Raw genomic sequence first — 14,147 nt, 5'->3', positions numbered from 1 at the left:
TCAGGGTCTTGCTTCTGCTCAGTCGCTGTCTTAACTATCTATAGAAATTACGTAACTACTAATTCATGTCTACCAAAGCCTATCACTCCCTCTATTTGCCGTGTTTATAATATTGTTATCCCCTTTCTGGTGAGGTGATTTTAGATTATTATTATGATTATTTTTGGAGTATTTTTTTTTTTTTTTGTTGTTGTTGATGTCTGCGTAACTGTGTATTACTTTTGTTGTTGATGTTGCTGTGTACGTACGTGTGATTCGTGATTCTGTGTACATTTTTGCGGTCTGCTCCAAATGTGTATAACTTGTGTGTGTGTGTGTGTGTGTGTGTGTGTGTGTGAGTGGCCGTCCCAAGGTCCTGCAGGCAACTTGGGGACATTCCCGAGTACAGTTTCCTCATGGTTGCTGTGACGGAGAAAGATTCCAACACGAACACAGATGCCTCAGTTATTGCATTCTTTTAATTTTTTTTTCTCCGTCTGTTTCTGCTCCTCTGAATCTTTTGTTCTCTCCAGCAGGCTTCTTCGATCTTTCTCACCTTTTCCTCACCTGTTTATTGCCTCGATATTTTTGCCTCGTCTCCTTTATTCTCTCCTCTTAATATATCGTCTTTTCCTATAATATGGTCCTCTGCCTTTTCAGTGTCCATTCCAGTGTTGCTATCCTTTTATCTATTCTTAACACTTCTCTTCTATATTGGTTTTCCTGTCCTTTCCTTTTCTCTATTTATTTCTTCTTCACGTAGATCACACTTCTTCATAGCTTATTTATGTATACAATAAACTGCAGTGTCCCTAAAAAAAATTACACCTCCAAAATGTACAAGTCACCGCAATAAAAACTGAAAACGTAAAATCACCACAGAAAACAAAACACAAACACAATTTATAGGAGCAACTAAATCATTCTGTCCCACACACCACACGCCCTCACATACCCGCGATTTTAACCTCATTCCTCTCTTTGTGCTCGCAGGTCCGGAGTTGGCGGCACAAATATGAGTTCCTGCTGAGCCTGGTGAAGGAGCCCGCCCGCCTACTGCCGCAGTCGCTGAGCAAGGAGCGCCAGATGGTGGAGGCGAGGCGGCAGGGCTACATGGTGGAGAGGGCGCTGCTGCTGGCCGACCTGGACGCGGGGGGAGACGCCATGGGGGGCAGCAAGGGCAGGAGGCTCCGGGAGAAGTGAGTGTGGTGTTGAATTGTTGTTGTTGGTGGTGATGGTGATGGTGGTGGTGGGGGTGGGTAGTAGTAGTAATAGTTGTTATTGTTGTTGTTATTATACGTATTTATTCGGTTAGTTAGCTAATATATGTAATATGACCCATACAGCCTTTCACTAAAGAACTAAAGAACATATGTGTCCTTGATTAGCATTGAAGAAAATTAAGGTATTACTTCAGGAAAGGTAATCATGGCCAAGACTTATTTCACGCTACTGCTTCTTTGCTTGTATTATATTAAGCGAAGTCCTTCAGAAGAAACAAGAGAAAAAGAAAGTAAAAAAAAAGACCCTGACAAAGAGAGAACAGACACACCATCACGAACTCGCAAGTGCTTTGACCTCAATCGATTGAAAGAAAAAAGAAAACTCAAATGAACTGCAGAAGAAACAAAAGGAAAGAAAGCAGAAAAGAACGCCATGGCAAAAGAGAGAAGAGACACACCATCATGATCTCGCAAGCGCTTTAACCTCAGGCAATTAAAAGAAGGAAAAAAATGAAGTGTCTAAACTCAATCAACATACTGACGCCTCATTATATGCTTTCCCTGTGATGCCTCGTCGCTTCAGAGTAAATAGCAGAAAGCAGTAATTAGACGAGAAGAGGAAGAGGAGGAGGAGAAGGAAATGAGAGAAGGGTGGAGAGAGAAGAGAGACATTGAGATACGTTATAATGAAGGAGGAGGAGAAACATGGAAACATGGATACGTGGACGAGTAGGCAGCAGAAAGCCTTTTGGTTCATTGCGAGGCTGCCGCCTTCACTGATTTAAACAATTTGTCAGCCATATGAGTGACCTGCGGAAGGGGTTAAAACACCACTAGTCGAACGCGAGGATACACTCAGTTCAATCCCGACGCAGCAAAGTGACGGTTAAAGGAGTTGATTGTTTCCTCACTAACCACTCCTGCAGGAAGGCTGTTCCAGTGGCGGACAGCTCCGTTCGATAAATAACTCCTGTCGATATCTAAGCTGCATCGCTTCGCTTGAATTGTTTTACCGTTGTTTCTTGCTCAAGGGGTAGTTTGTATTGTGAAGAGGTTGGAGTGATCGATATTGCTAAGCTTGTTCGGCTACTTGAAGACTTGTATCAGGTCTCCTCGCAGCCGTCTCGTTTCCAGCGTGAAGAGGTTGCGTCGCTTGAGTCGTTCTTCGTAAGGTTCCGTCCTCAGTGATGGTATCATTTTCGTAGCGCGTCACTGTAGTCTCTCGAGTAATTATGGAGAAGGGAGAGTACATAGGAAAGAAATAAAGGGGGGAGAGGATAACAAACGGAAGAGGAGGAGAAGGAAGAGAAGGAGATGAAGCAAGAAGAGTACACGATGAAGATAGAAAAGGAGGAGGGGAAAAACAAACGGAAAAGGAGGAGGAGGAGGAGCAGGAGGAGCAGGAGGAGGTGAACCAAGAACACTACACGAGGAAGATAGAAAAAGAGGAGGGGGAAACCAACGGAAGAGAAGGAGGAGAGGATGCACGAGAAATCTACCTCCTCCTCCTCCTCCTCCATCTGTTCCTGTCTTCCCTCCCCTCTGTCACCTCCGCCGCGCCTCCTCCGTCCCTTCCCGCGCCAGTACTCCGGTAACGGGTCATCCCCCCTCCCCCACCCGCCGATGTCCGCCACACGTCAGAGAGAGAGAGAGAGAGAGAGAGAGAGAGAGAGAGAGAGAGAGAGAGAGAGAGAGGACACTGTTGATTTCGTTCTCCATTCCTTGAAAAAAAAAGTGATGTCATTATACAAAAAGGTTTCAGGCGTGTGTGTGTGTGTGTGTGTGTGTATGTGTGTGTGTGTGTGCTGTACGGTAATTTACGTGAGAGAAATTCAAGCACGCGTGTGTGTATGTGTGTGCGTGTGTGTGTGTGTGTGTGTGTGTGTGTGTGTACGACGCGTGCCGAGTGGAAGTAGATAATGGAGGTAGAGAGAGCTAAAGGAAGGGATAAGGGAGGGAAGGAAATAAGGAGGAAGGGAGTAAATGAATGAGGTAGGGAGGGAAGAAGTAAATGATTGAGAGATTGAGTGAGGGAGTGAGGGAGTAACCGACCGAGTGAGTAACCCGAACTTCCGAACACTAACACAATAACGTAACAGGCGCCCGACAGTGACTCACGAGCGCTTGGACGGGGAGGGTGTGTGCGTGCGTGTCTGTGGGTGTGCGTGAGAGAGAGCTGTGCAAGCGAGGCGTGTGCGTGGCGGCGGTGTGTAGGCGTGGGAACGAGACAGACAAATAGACACACCAACACTGAACTAAACTTTATATTAGCGAAGGAAAGACACAGTGAGAAAGGAAAAAGGGAAACTATTTGACGAAGGAGGACAGAAGGATGTTTGACTGGACGAACGAAATGACGCAAGAAAAATAAAGAAAGTTTGTGAGGAAGGAAAAGAAGGAGGCCGTAAAATAAAATAAAGATACACGACATACGGAAATACATCAGACGTGAAAAAATAGAAGTTAAAGAAGACGGAGATACAAAGAAAGGATAAAGGAAGAGACGAACAAGTGACATTAGGAATTAACAGAAAGACGAGGACAAGAACGGACCGAGACAAAGTATGTGATGGATTTATGTTTTTGAGGGAAATGTAAAAACAGATTTGTAGTTTTCTTTGTATGTATTTATAGCGTAATGGCCTATGAAGCTCCGACCTCTCTTCCCTCTCCCTCGCTTCCTTCTCTTTCCCTCCCTTCCTTCACCTTTCCTCCCCTTCCTCCCCTCTTCTCCTCTCCATTTTCTCCCACCTGCTGTTTATCACCTTCCTTTCCCCTTCCTTCCTCTCTCGCCCCTGTTTTCTCACTTATCCTAATCCTTCTCTTCTTCCTTACTTCCTTTTCTAACCCATTTCCTCAGTCTGCTATTCTCCACTATTCCTTCTTCTCCCCTTCTTTTATTTCCCCCTCTCCTCCTACCCTTCCTTTCTCTTTCTGCTCCCTCTATCCTTTTTTTTTTCATTTTCCTGGCCCTATTTACTTCACTTTTTTTTCCATTCTTACCCTCCCTTATTTTCTTCTTTCCTTCCTTCATGTAAATATTATTCTTCCCTCTTCTTATCTTCCATCTCTATACTCGTATATCCCAATTTTTAGTCGTATCTCATTCCTATGTTTGCAGCGTTTGTTTCTTCCTTAACCCGGTAGCAGCGACAGGCCAAGTTTGTGCCATGATATAAACCCCCCAAAATAGATGATCCATAAACTGATCACAAATGCGTTGCTATATATATTATGAAATGGTTTGTATGAGTGATGATTTTTTTTTTTTTTTTTTTTCATTTTTCTCGCTTAGAGGGGCCTTTAAGAAACATGATCCCCGGAGCTACCAGGTTAACCCTTTCTTATATCTTCATCCCTCCTTCTGTCTGCCTCCATCTCAACCTTCCTTCCCTCCTCCTTAATTCCCGTCCCATAATGAACACGTTTCTTTGATAAATTTGCCAGTTTAACACTAACATCAACAACAATAGCAACAAAAACAACAGAAAAACACCCAGCCATATGAATTAGATTGTAACGGTGGAAGGCTTGGTTGCGGGGAGTTGTGGGCGTGAGGAAAACACTTGCTGCCTTAGAAGAAATGGATTCTTAACCTAGGATACAGCGTAGCGTTGGTGAGAGAGCCGAGACAATAGGTGTGTGTCGGTCGAGCTCTCTGGAAGGAGTGACGAATTACAGATTGGAAAATAATGAAGTTACAATTGGTCACGTATGTCAAGGTGACCTCTAAGCTTGGTGAAATGCTTTGTATACATACTGAGACGGTAAACACTGACAGATGACATTCCTACAGAGGTGGCGTGATCTCTCTCTGAAGGTTTTTTTTTCTACTATACCTGCATTTCTAATCCATGGTGATATGTAACAATAATAATAATACACTGATATAATTACAACTACTATAACAAGATATCCAGCTCCTCCGTGGTGTAGTGGTTAGCGTGCCTAATTACGAATTCGTGGCTTCAGATTGGAATTCCGGCCCCGGGCAGTTGGCGTACACCTCATGCAGCTGTTCATCCTCTTTTTCGGGCTGGTCGACAAATGGGTACCTGGGAAAGCCTGGGGGTCGTTCACATATTTGACATGGCTTTCGTAGGAGCTGTAGGCCTTTCCAGGGGTAGTTTTATGACCCTGGTGGTAGTTTGACCCTTCTTCTGTACCATGAACCTTAAAAAACACTCATGAAAACCAGATTGATCCCCTCTTTGACCTTTGGAAATAGTTGGTGTGAGAAGCGATGGTGTCTTAAAATACGGCCCTGGGGAACGTAATTGTAACCCGGATATCACATTGGTTCTTTGTTCCACGGTGATGGCCTCTTACTCACCACAGACTCCAGGGCCAGCGTGACGGAGATGAACACTGAGGCAACGCGCAGCTATCTATATATAGTGTATGCTCCTTACTTTATCTTACCTTTCTCTCTCTCTCATCCGTGTAGAGAGAGAGAAAGAGACAAAGAGTATCACGCCAACCTTTCCAAGTCGGTTAGTTTTTTCTCTTTTTTTTTCTGGGACGCGTGATTCTTCCTCCTCCCTTTTAGTACAGCAGGTGGCGGGGCGCGGCATGGTGGGCGGGGCGAGGTGTGTGTGTGTGTGTGTGTGTGTGTGTGTCGTCAGGGTGTGTTGCGCTCACCTGCGGGTCAGCGAAAAAAAGCCGTGAAATGAGGGAAGAAGAGAAGGCAATCAAGTACTCTGGCAACACTTAAGTTTCCATACCACTGAAAGTACAGTTTGTTGATGCCGGTGATACTGCTTTCACTGGAGTTTCTACTACTACTACTACTACTACTACTGATACTACTACTACTACTACTACTACTACTACTACTGATACTACTACTATTGCTACTACTACTACGACAACGACGACGACCGACAGTGTAAGACATTATAATACGATATATGGATTTATAAAGTGATTGATTACAAGACTGAAGAATGATACTTGCTACTACTACTACTACTACTACTACTACTACTACTACTACTACTACTACTACTACTTCTACTACTACTACCTTCCCTTCTATGATCATTCCACAATATGTACGTAATCCTAAAGAAAAGACATAATAAACAGCCATGAGAGAGAGAGAGAGAGAGAGAGAGAGAGAGAGAGAGAGAGAGAGAGAGAGAGAGAGAGAGAGAGAGAGAGAGAGAGAGAGAGAAACCCCATGCACCCCCCACTCCCTTAACACATCCAGACACACCGCGCCTTGTTCCCGACGGTACAATATTTACGTTGCTCTTTCATGGGCGGGAAATTATCGATTCTTCTCCTGCATCCCGCCGTGAGTCACACTTTGATCGATGACTTACAGGTGTGTGTGTGTCGAGGGGGTGGGGTAGATGTGTGGGTGTGTTGGTGGGTGAGTCAGTGTTCGTGGGATCTAAGGAAAGGAAGTACATAAGAACATAAGAACATAGGGAGACTGCAGGAGGGTTGAAGAAAGGCAGGAAGGGAAGACATGGGAAGAGAAGATACAGAAAGAATAGCAAAGGGAAGTGAAAGGAAAGGTTGAGAATGGAAGGAGAAGGTTAGGAAAGCAATGGAATATTAAGTAAAGGAGTGGAAAGGAAAGGAAAAAAATGATAGGAAGAAAATAAACAGAGAGAGCGATAAAGAAGAAAAGGGACGTAAAGTAAATGAATGCAACACAATGAAAATAAAAGGAAAGAAAAGGAAAAAATAAATTAAAAGAAGGGTAAGGGAGAGAAAGGTATTAGAAGGTAGACACGGGACGCAAAGGATGGAGAAGGAAGGAAAGGGAAGGTAAGCGCAGGGAAAAAAAGTGTAGGAATAGAATGAGGCGACGGGACAGTCTTTCGGTTGTGGTCTGTTTTGATGGGAGGAAATATGGTCGCGGTCACGGCTGGAAAGGGAAAGGAAGGGAACAGGGCGGTGCAAGGGGAGGGAAGGAAAGGGAAGGGGAGAGAAAGGAGACAGGGGAATGAAATGATGAGATATGTATGTGGTTATCGTTTGTATTGATGGAAGATAACCGGGTATATGGTACTCTTGAACGAAGGAGAATGGAAGGGAAGGGGACACTAGGGGAGGGAAGAGAAAGGAAGAAAGAAAACGGGATGGTGAGATGGGTGTTTGGTGGACTGCAGGTCACCGTCACTGCAGAAGGAAAGGGAAGGAAAAGGAAACGAGAGGCAAGGGGGAGGAAATGGAATGATGAGGTGGGTGTGTAGATGTCGTTGTGTCGGTGGAAGGTAATCTGTCGCTGCCACCGCTGAGGGAAAGGGAAGGGGAGCGAGAGGAAGCAGGGAAATGGGATGATGAGATGGGTGTGTCTTTTGTGGCTGTTGTGTTGTGATGGAGGCGATGTCACGCTCGCGGCCACAGCTCTCAGGTAGTGCACAGTAGTGAAGGGGAGGGTGGAGGGGAAGGAGGAAGTTAAGGTCGTATTAAAAGACATCGCCCCCTAAGAACACATAATTGAAGAGGCTTTCGTAGGAATTATGAGCATTTCCAGGGGTAATTTTATGACCCTGGTGGTAGTTTAACCCTTATTTTGTACCCTGAGCCTAAAAAAAACCCCTTATTAGAACCTGATTGATCCCCCTTTGACCTTTGTAAATAGCTGATGTGAGAAGCGAAAGTGTTGTAATACCAGCCGTAGAGTTGTGGAGCGGAGACGAGACTGCTGTAACCGTTTCTCAGGGGGAACTAACAAGAGAAGGGAGGAACTTAGATATATAATAAAGGATGAGTAGACGTTAGCTTTACGGATTAAGGAGATAGATGGTGAATAAATGATAGTTAGAGATATCAAGAGAAGAAAGATTAGATGTTGATTTATATGGATGAGGAACATAGATGAGGAAAAAAATATGATGGAACTCAGGAGATATAGATTTTTATGGACGAGGAAGACAGATGGTGAAGAAATCGACCTCAGGAGCGATAGGTGTAGACCGACTGATCATTTGTTTAGTCTGATAACATTACGTATCTCAATATAAGTTTAAAAGGGTGAGAGCGAGGAACAAGAAGAAATGAAAGGGATATTTAGATGCATATTTACTTTTCGATAAAACAAAAATCGGAATGGAACGACGATATAATAGAAAAAAAGAGGAAGAAATGAAAAGAAAGAACAGTAATGGTATGTACAAGATAATAAGAAAAACAAAAGAAGGTGGAGAATTAAAAGAGCGAGAGAATGGACGAGGAGGGAGAAAGAGGAGGAGGAGGAGGAGGAGGAGGAAGAGGAGAAGGAGGAGCTATGATGTAATAATAGCAGGAAGGGAAGGATTAGTAAAACAATCAGTAAAATTAGGCGGAGTAGCACAACAGTAAAAATAAAGACAGAGAGGAAGGAGAAGGATGAAAAATAAAGAACAGGAAGAAAAAGACGAGAAAGAGGAAGAAAAAAGTACTGGAACCGTAACCAAGATCAGGACAGAACCAGAAAATCCGTAAAAAAACACGTAAAAGAAAAAGACAGAGAGGAAGGAGAAGGATGAAAAATGAAGAACAGAAAGAGAAAGACGAGAAAGAGGAAGAAAAAAAGTACTGGAACCGTAACCAAGATCAGGACAGAACCAGAAAAGGGAAGAGGAAAGCGGACGAAAACGAAGGCCGAAGAAAGGGTTGATCGTGGGTGTGGCAGAAGTTATGCGTGTGTGCGTGTGTAAGGGGGGATGGGTTGAGGGGGCGAGTGTGGGCGTGGGTGTGTCCCGTTGTGAGGAGGGAGATTGATATGAAGGTGTAATATTAATACTAATGCTAATACTAATACTTCTAATGATGATAATGCTTGAAATTATTAACGGAGACACGAGACAGCCAAGGAGATACAAAAGAACGATCCCGCAACCTGCTGTTCCATACTAATTCACTGGACAAGAGTTGGCAAAAGTGAGAATTCTCTAATGATGATAATGCTTGAAATTATTAACGGAGACACGAGACAGCCAAGGAGATACAAAAGAACGATCCCGCAACCTGCTGTTCCATACTAATTCACTGGACAAGAGTTGGCAAAAGTGAGAATTCCAGTTTGCTAATACTAATACTAATACTTCTAATGATGATAATGCTTGTAATTATTAACGGAGACACGAGACAGCCAAGGAGATACAAAAGAACGATCCCGCAACCTGCTGTTCCACACTAATTCACTGGACAGGAGTTGGCAAAAGTGAGAATTCCAGTTTAGTCTCACAAGTTACTCAATATTTCCTTTCACAACACAACAGCCACCACAGCACACCCATCTCATCATTTCCCTGCTTCCTCTCGCTCCCCTTCCCTTTCCTTCCCTCTCCTTCCCTTCCCTTCCCCTCAGTAGCGGCAGCAACATATTACCTTCCAAGTCTCATGAAGGAGGAAATACGACGGCAAGTTAAGGCTGTTCTCTTGCTCTCTCAGAATCCTCACAGATGGATAGATTAATAGATCATACAATATTTCTACCTATGTTTTCCCTCCTCCCTCATGTCTACTAAATCTGAGAAATCGTCGCTTAATAAACACAAAAAGTAAGAACAGCAACACAAGAGTTTATCACGTACGAGCCAAGCAGGAAGGCGTCACTATAAAAAAATCCACGCGCCAAAACAACCACCAGGCCCAATGAAGATGACAGCCTCCAGTCCATGATTCCTTATTCTCACAACCGCCAACAAATTCAGATGCAGGAGGAATGGAAATTAAGGAAAATGCAGTGATCGTCTTTTGAGGTTTACTAAGTAGCAGGAATGGGGAAAATTTAATACAGTAGAGATGTTATGTTTCTCCATCCAAAAGTCGCTGAAAGGAGGAAATACAATCGTAGAAAGGCTTTTTTCAACACGGTCAACATCCTGGCATCTCTTTCCTTCCAGTGCTCCGTTCCGTTCAACACGAGCGTAAACAAAATAAGATGAATGAGATGGAAAGTTACAAAAAAATAGATACATAAATAACGGTCGCCTCGAGATATATTCTAAGCGTTCTGTAAACTTATCAACATACAGACCCCCTCCCCCTCCCCCACCCCTCTTCCCTTCCCTCCCCCCTCTCCAGCCCTTCCTTCATCCCCCTTCACACGAGCGTCAACAAAGCAAGATGGATGTGATGGAAACGAACAAAAACGTAACAAAAAATAATACTAACAACAAAGCTTCGTAATAAAAAATACATATACATTTACATATTTGAAGAGTTAAGATGCAGTAACGGAAGCAGTCTCTTGAACCTTAACGATAAAAATAAACACACATTAAAAAAAACGAAGATAAGAAAAACCAAAACAAAGAACAATGAAATGGGTGAGGCAAGGAGAAGGAGAGGCGAAAAGTTACATGATATACTTCGGAAACTCGACTGTATTTCTTTTTTTCCTTTTTTTTTTCTATATTGTTGCAAGGAAGAGAATGTGTGAGTGGATGAAGGAACAACAGACCAAGATGACGGGAACTATAGTGAAGGAAAGAAAGGAAAAATTATGACACACTTCGGAAAAATTATGACACACTTCGGAAAAATTATGACACACTTCGGAAAAATTATGAAACACTTCGGAAAAATCATGCCACACTTCGGAAAAATTATGAGACACTTCGGAAAAATTATGACACACTTCGGAAAAATTATGACACACTTCGGAAAAATTATGACACACTTCGGAAAAATTATGACACACTTCGGAAAAATTATGACACACTTCGGAAAAATTATGACACACTTCGGAAAAATTATGACACACTTCGGAAAAATTATGACACACTTCGGAAAAATTATGAGACACTTCGGAAAAATTATGACACACTTCGGAAAAATTATGAGACACTTCGGAAAAATTATGACACACTTCGGGAAAATTATGAGACACTTCGGGAAAATTATGCCACACTTCGGAAAAATTATGACACACTTCGGAAAAATTATGAGACACTTCGGAAAAATTATGACACACTTCGGAAAAAGTATGACACACTTCGGAAAAATTATGACACACTTCGGAAAAATTATGACGCACTTCGGAAAAATTATGACACACTTCGGAAAAACTATGAGACACTTCGGAAAAATCGTGACACACTTCGGAAAAATTATGAGGCACTTCGGAAACTACTCCATATTTCTTTCTGCTTTTATTTATTTATTTATTTATTTTGTTTATTGTTGCCAGGAAGGGAAGATACAAATAAGAATATCATAAGAACACACACACACACACACACACACACACACACACACACACACACACACACACACACACACAATGAAAAAAAAAAAGAATCACGGTACATACATTCGTGATTCTTCTACACCAAGTTCTCTTAATGCCAGTTTTATTTATAGTTTCCTTAATTTTCTTTTCGCGCTTTCCTGCCTTTAACTAACGCACAGGTGAGGAAGAGGAGATTAATTAAGCACAAAATCACGATCTTCAGTCCATCAGTAAATTTAGGGAATACGGCTTTTACCTTTTTTACGGTTATCTCGACTAATTAATTACTTTACCTTTGCCGCCGTACAAGACAAGGCTTAATGTAAATGGAGACTTCCTCAAACATTACCTTTTGCAACTTTATTTTATCTTTATTTTGTGCGTCACCCTCACGACTATGTATTTGGCAAGACTTCTTCTTCTTCACGAGGCTGCTTGTTCCTTGTACTGACGTTGTTGTAGGTTGTAATAACTTAACCAATTGATTCTTTTTTTCACAACAAAGGAGACAGCTCAAGGGCACACAAAAAAGGAAACAATAATAAAAAAAGCCCGCTACTCGCTGCCTCTAAAAAGAATCCAAAGAGGTGGCCGAAAGAGCGGTCAATTTCGGGAGGAGAGGAGGAGGAGAGATTTGCTATTTGTGAAGTGAAGCAAAATGATATTATGACTTCGCGACCCAGAAGTGGACCTCGACCCCTGCTCTGAAGAACTCGGATGTAACATAGAGTGGTTCTGTTCTGTACGAGTGAAGGCGGTTGGCTGTACGTACATAATGGATTTAGTAAGTTTGTTAATTCAAGGTTGTATTATTACTCGAATTTGTGAGAGCATCAAAACAACCGTTAAAATAAATAAGCAGAACAGCGCAAGGTTATGAGAGGATGGGAGTGATGAGAACAGAGAATTAGATAGTTATTGATCACACATACACACACACACACACACACACACACACACACGGAAGTACAGCACCACGCACCGCCACCCTCCCCACCGTCTGGCTACGCCCTCGTGTGTGTCTACAAACCATCGACAGCAATAAATATAAACACAGCGAAGCCACACTCGGTTATTTGGCCTTAGGAGGGAACGCGCGCGGCAAGGGGGCGGAGTTGTGGGTAGTAGTAGTAGTAGTAGTAGTAGTAGTAGTCACAGTCATCTCGTTACTGCGTTATCGTGTAGAAAGTAAATAAAAAAATAATCATACACCTCATTACAGTAGAGCCATTTATGAGAGACTATGTAAGCCATCACGCTCTTTCACTAGGATGTTGGACAAGATATATTTCTGTAGGTTTATGCTCGCAGGTTTACTCTAGGTGTTCTGAACGTGGCAAGTAATGTTAATGGGTTGATTAAGGAGGTTTAATTAGGGAGAAAGAAGGAGTAGGAGGAGAAAAAGGAGGAAGGGAAGAAGGGAGAGGGGACAAAGAGAAACAAAGAGGGAAGGAGATATTTTTGTAAGCCTGTGTGGGGGAGGTGTAGGGAGGAATAAAAAGTGGAGGAGGAGGAGGAGGAGAAAAAGATGACTGGGGAGGAAGGAGAAATGGAGGTATTAAGATTTAAGAATGAGGAATATAGAGGGAAAGTGATATGTTCGTAAGGGTGGCCGGTAGGAGGAGGAGGAGGAGGAGGATTTGCGGTGGGCGAAGCAAAGGAGGCGATGGGGAACATGAATATCAATATTTTACGTTCTTTTTATACAAATGTTTCTTTCCCATTCGTGCATACAGGCCTGGCAGCGAGCGAGGAAGATGGATTGTGGAGGAGGAGGAGGAGGAGGAGGAGGCTAAACGCACGGACTCTTCAGGAAATTGAAATCCCTTACAGCCCGCGTTGTAAGAAAGAAATTGTTGGTCCTCCACAACCCCCTCCTCCTCGTCCTCCTCCTCCTCTAATCTTTCGTCCTCGTCTCAAATTCCTTCATCAAATTCGATCTTGCGTTCAGTGTTGTCACCTTCCTCCTCCTCCTCCTCCTCCTCCTCCTCCTCCTCCTCCTCCTCCTCCTCCTCTCTCACGCTTCCTAGAACTAATTTCGCACGCCTCCTCAAGAGCCTTCACCATTCGCTTAACACACACATCAGAGGGAGGAAGAGAGTGCCAAAGTCATTAATAACAGTAGTAGTAGTAGTAGTAGTAGTAGTAGTAGTAGTAGTGATCATATTTACCTTGTGTGTGTGTGTGTGTGTGTGTGTGCTAATTATAACAGTACCATCAGAATAATACAGTAAAAGCAATCACACACACACACACACACACACACACACACACACACACACACACACACTAATGGACAGGTGCAGGTGAGGCTGACGGTTTGCAGTTACCTATTATTAACACAGATATGACCCTCCTCCTCCTCCTCCTCCTCCTCACCTCCTCCTCCTCCTCCACATACTTGTCTTCCTTTTCTTCTCTACGTTCCTTGCTTTTCTTATCTCCCTTCTACCTTTCGTCCTCTTCAGTTTCTTTAATTCCTGCTTTCTTTCTTCTTTCTCCCACCTCCCTTCTTCCTCTCATCTTCCTTCACCATGGGGTTTGTGAGGTCTGATTTTCTATGTAAATCTATGTAAATCTTTCCTTCTCACCGTCTCTTGTAATTCCTGCCACTCCTCTCTTCTAAACACCCTAACTCCTATCCTTCACCTGCTTCTCCCTCCACTCCTCCCCTTCCATGTTTCCTCTCCACACCCTTTCCTCCACATAGCATGCATACCTCTCCTCTTCCTCTCCACTCTGTCCCTTCACCTCCCCTCAGTTGC

The 14,147-nt window shown here is 43.2% G+C and overlaps 1 protein-coding gene across 1 annotated transcript in view; it reads left to right on the top strand.

The window, feature by feature from the left end:
* Window positions 1-14,147, top strand: part of LOC126992868 (uncharacterized) — a 113,550-nt gene that overhangs the window by 62,439 nt on the left and 36,964 nt on the right. The window contains exon 2 of the mRNA XM_050851686.1: window positions 973-1,178. Coding sequence (XP_050707643.1) covers window positions 973-1,178 — 206 coding nt within the window. The remainder of the gene's footprint in view (window positions 1-972; window positions 1,179-14,147) is intronic.

This window comes from Eriocheir sinensis, unplaced genomic scaffold, assembly GCF_024679095.1.
Source record: "Eriocheir sinensis breed Jianghai 21 unplaced genomic scaffold, ASM2467909v1 Scaffold511, whole genome shotgun sequence".
NCBI classification, from domain to species: domain Eukaryota; kingdom Metazoa; phylum Arthropoda; class Malacostraca; order Decapoda; family Varunidae; genus Eriocheir; species Eriocheir sinensis.
Note: the sequence above shows the minus strand (reverse complement) of the source record. Positions and strands in the feature narration are given on the sequence as shown.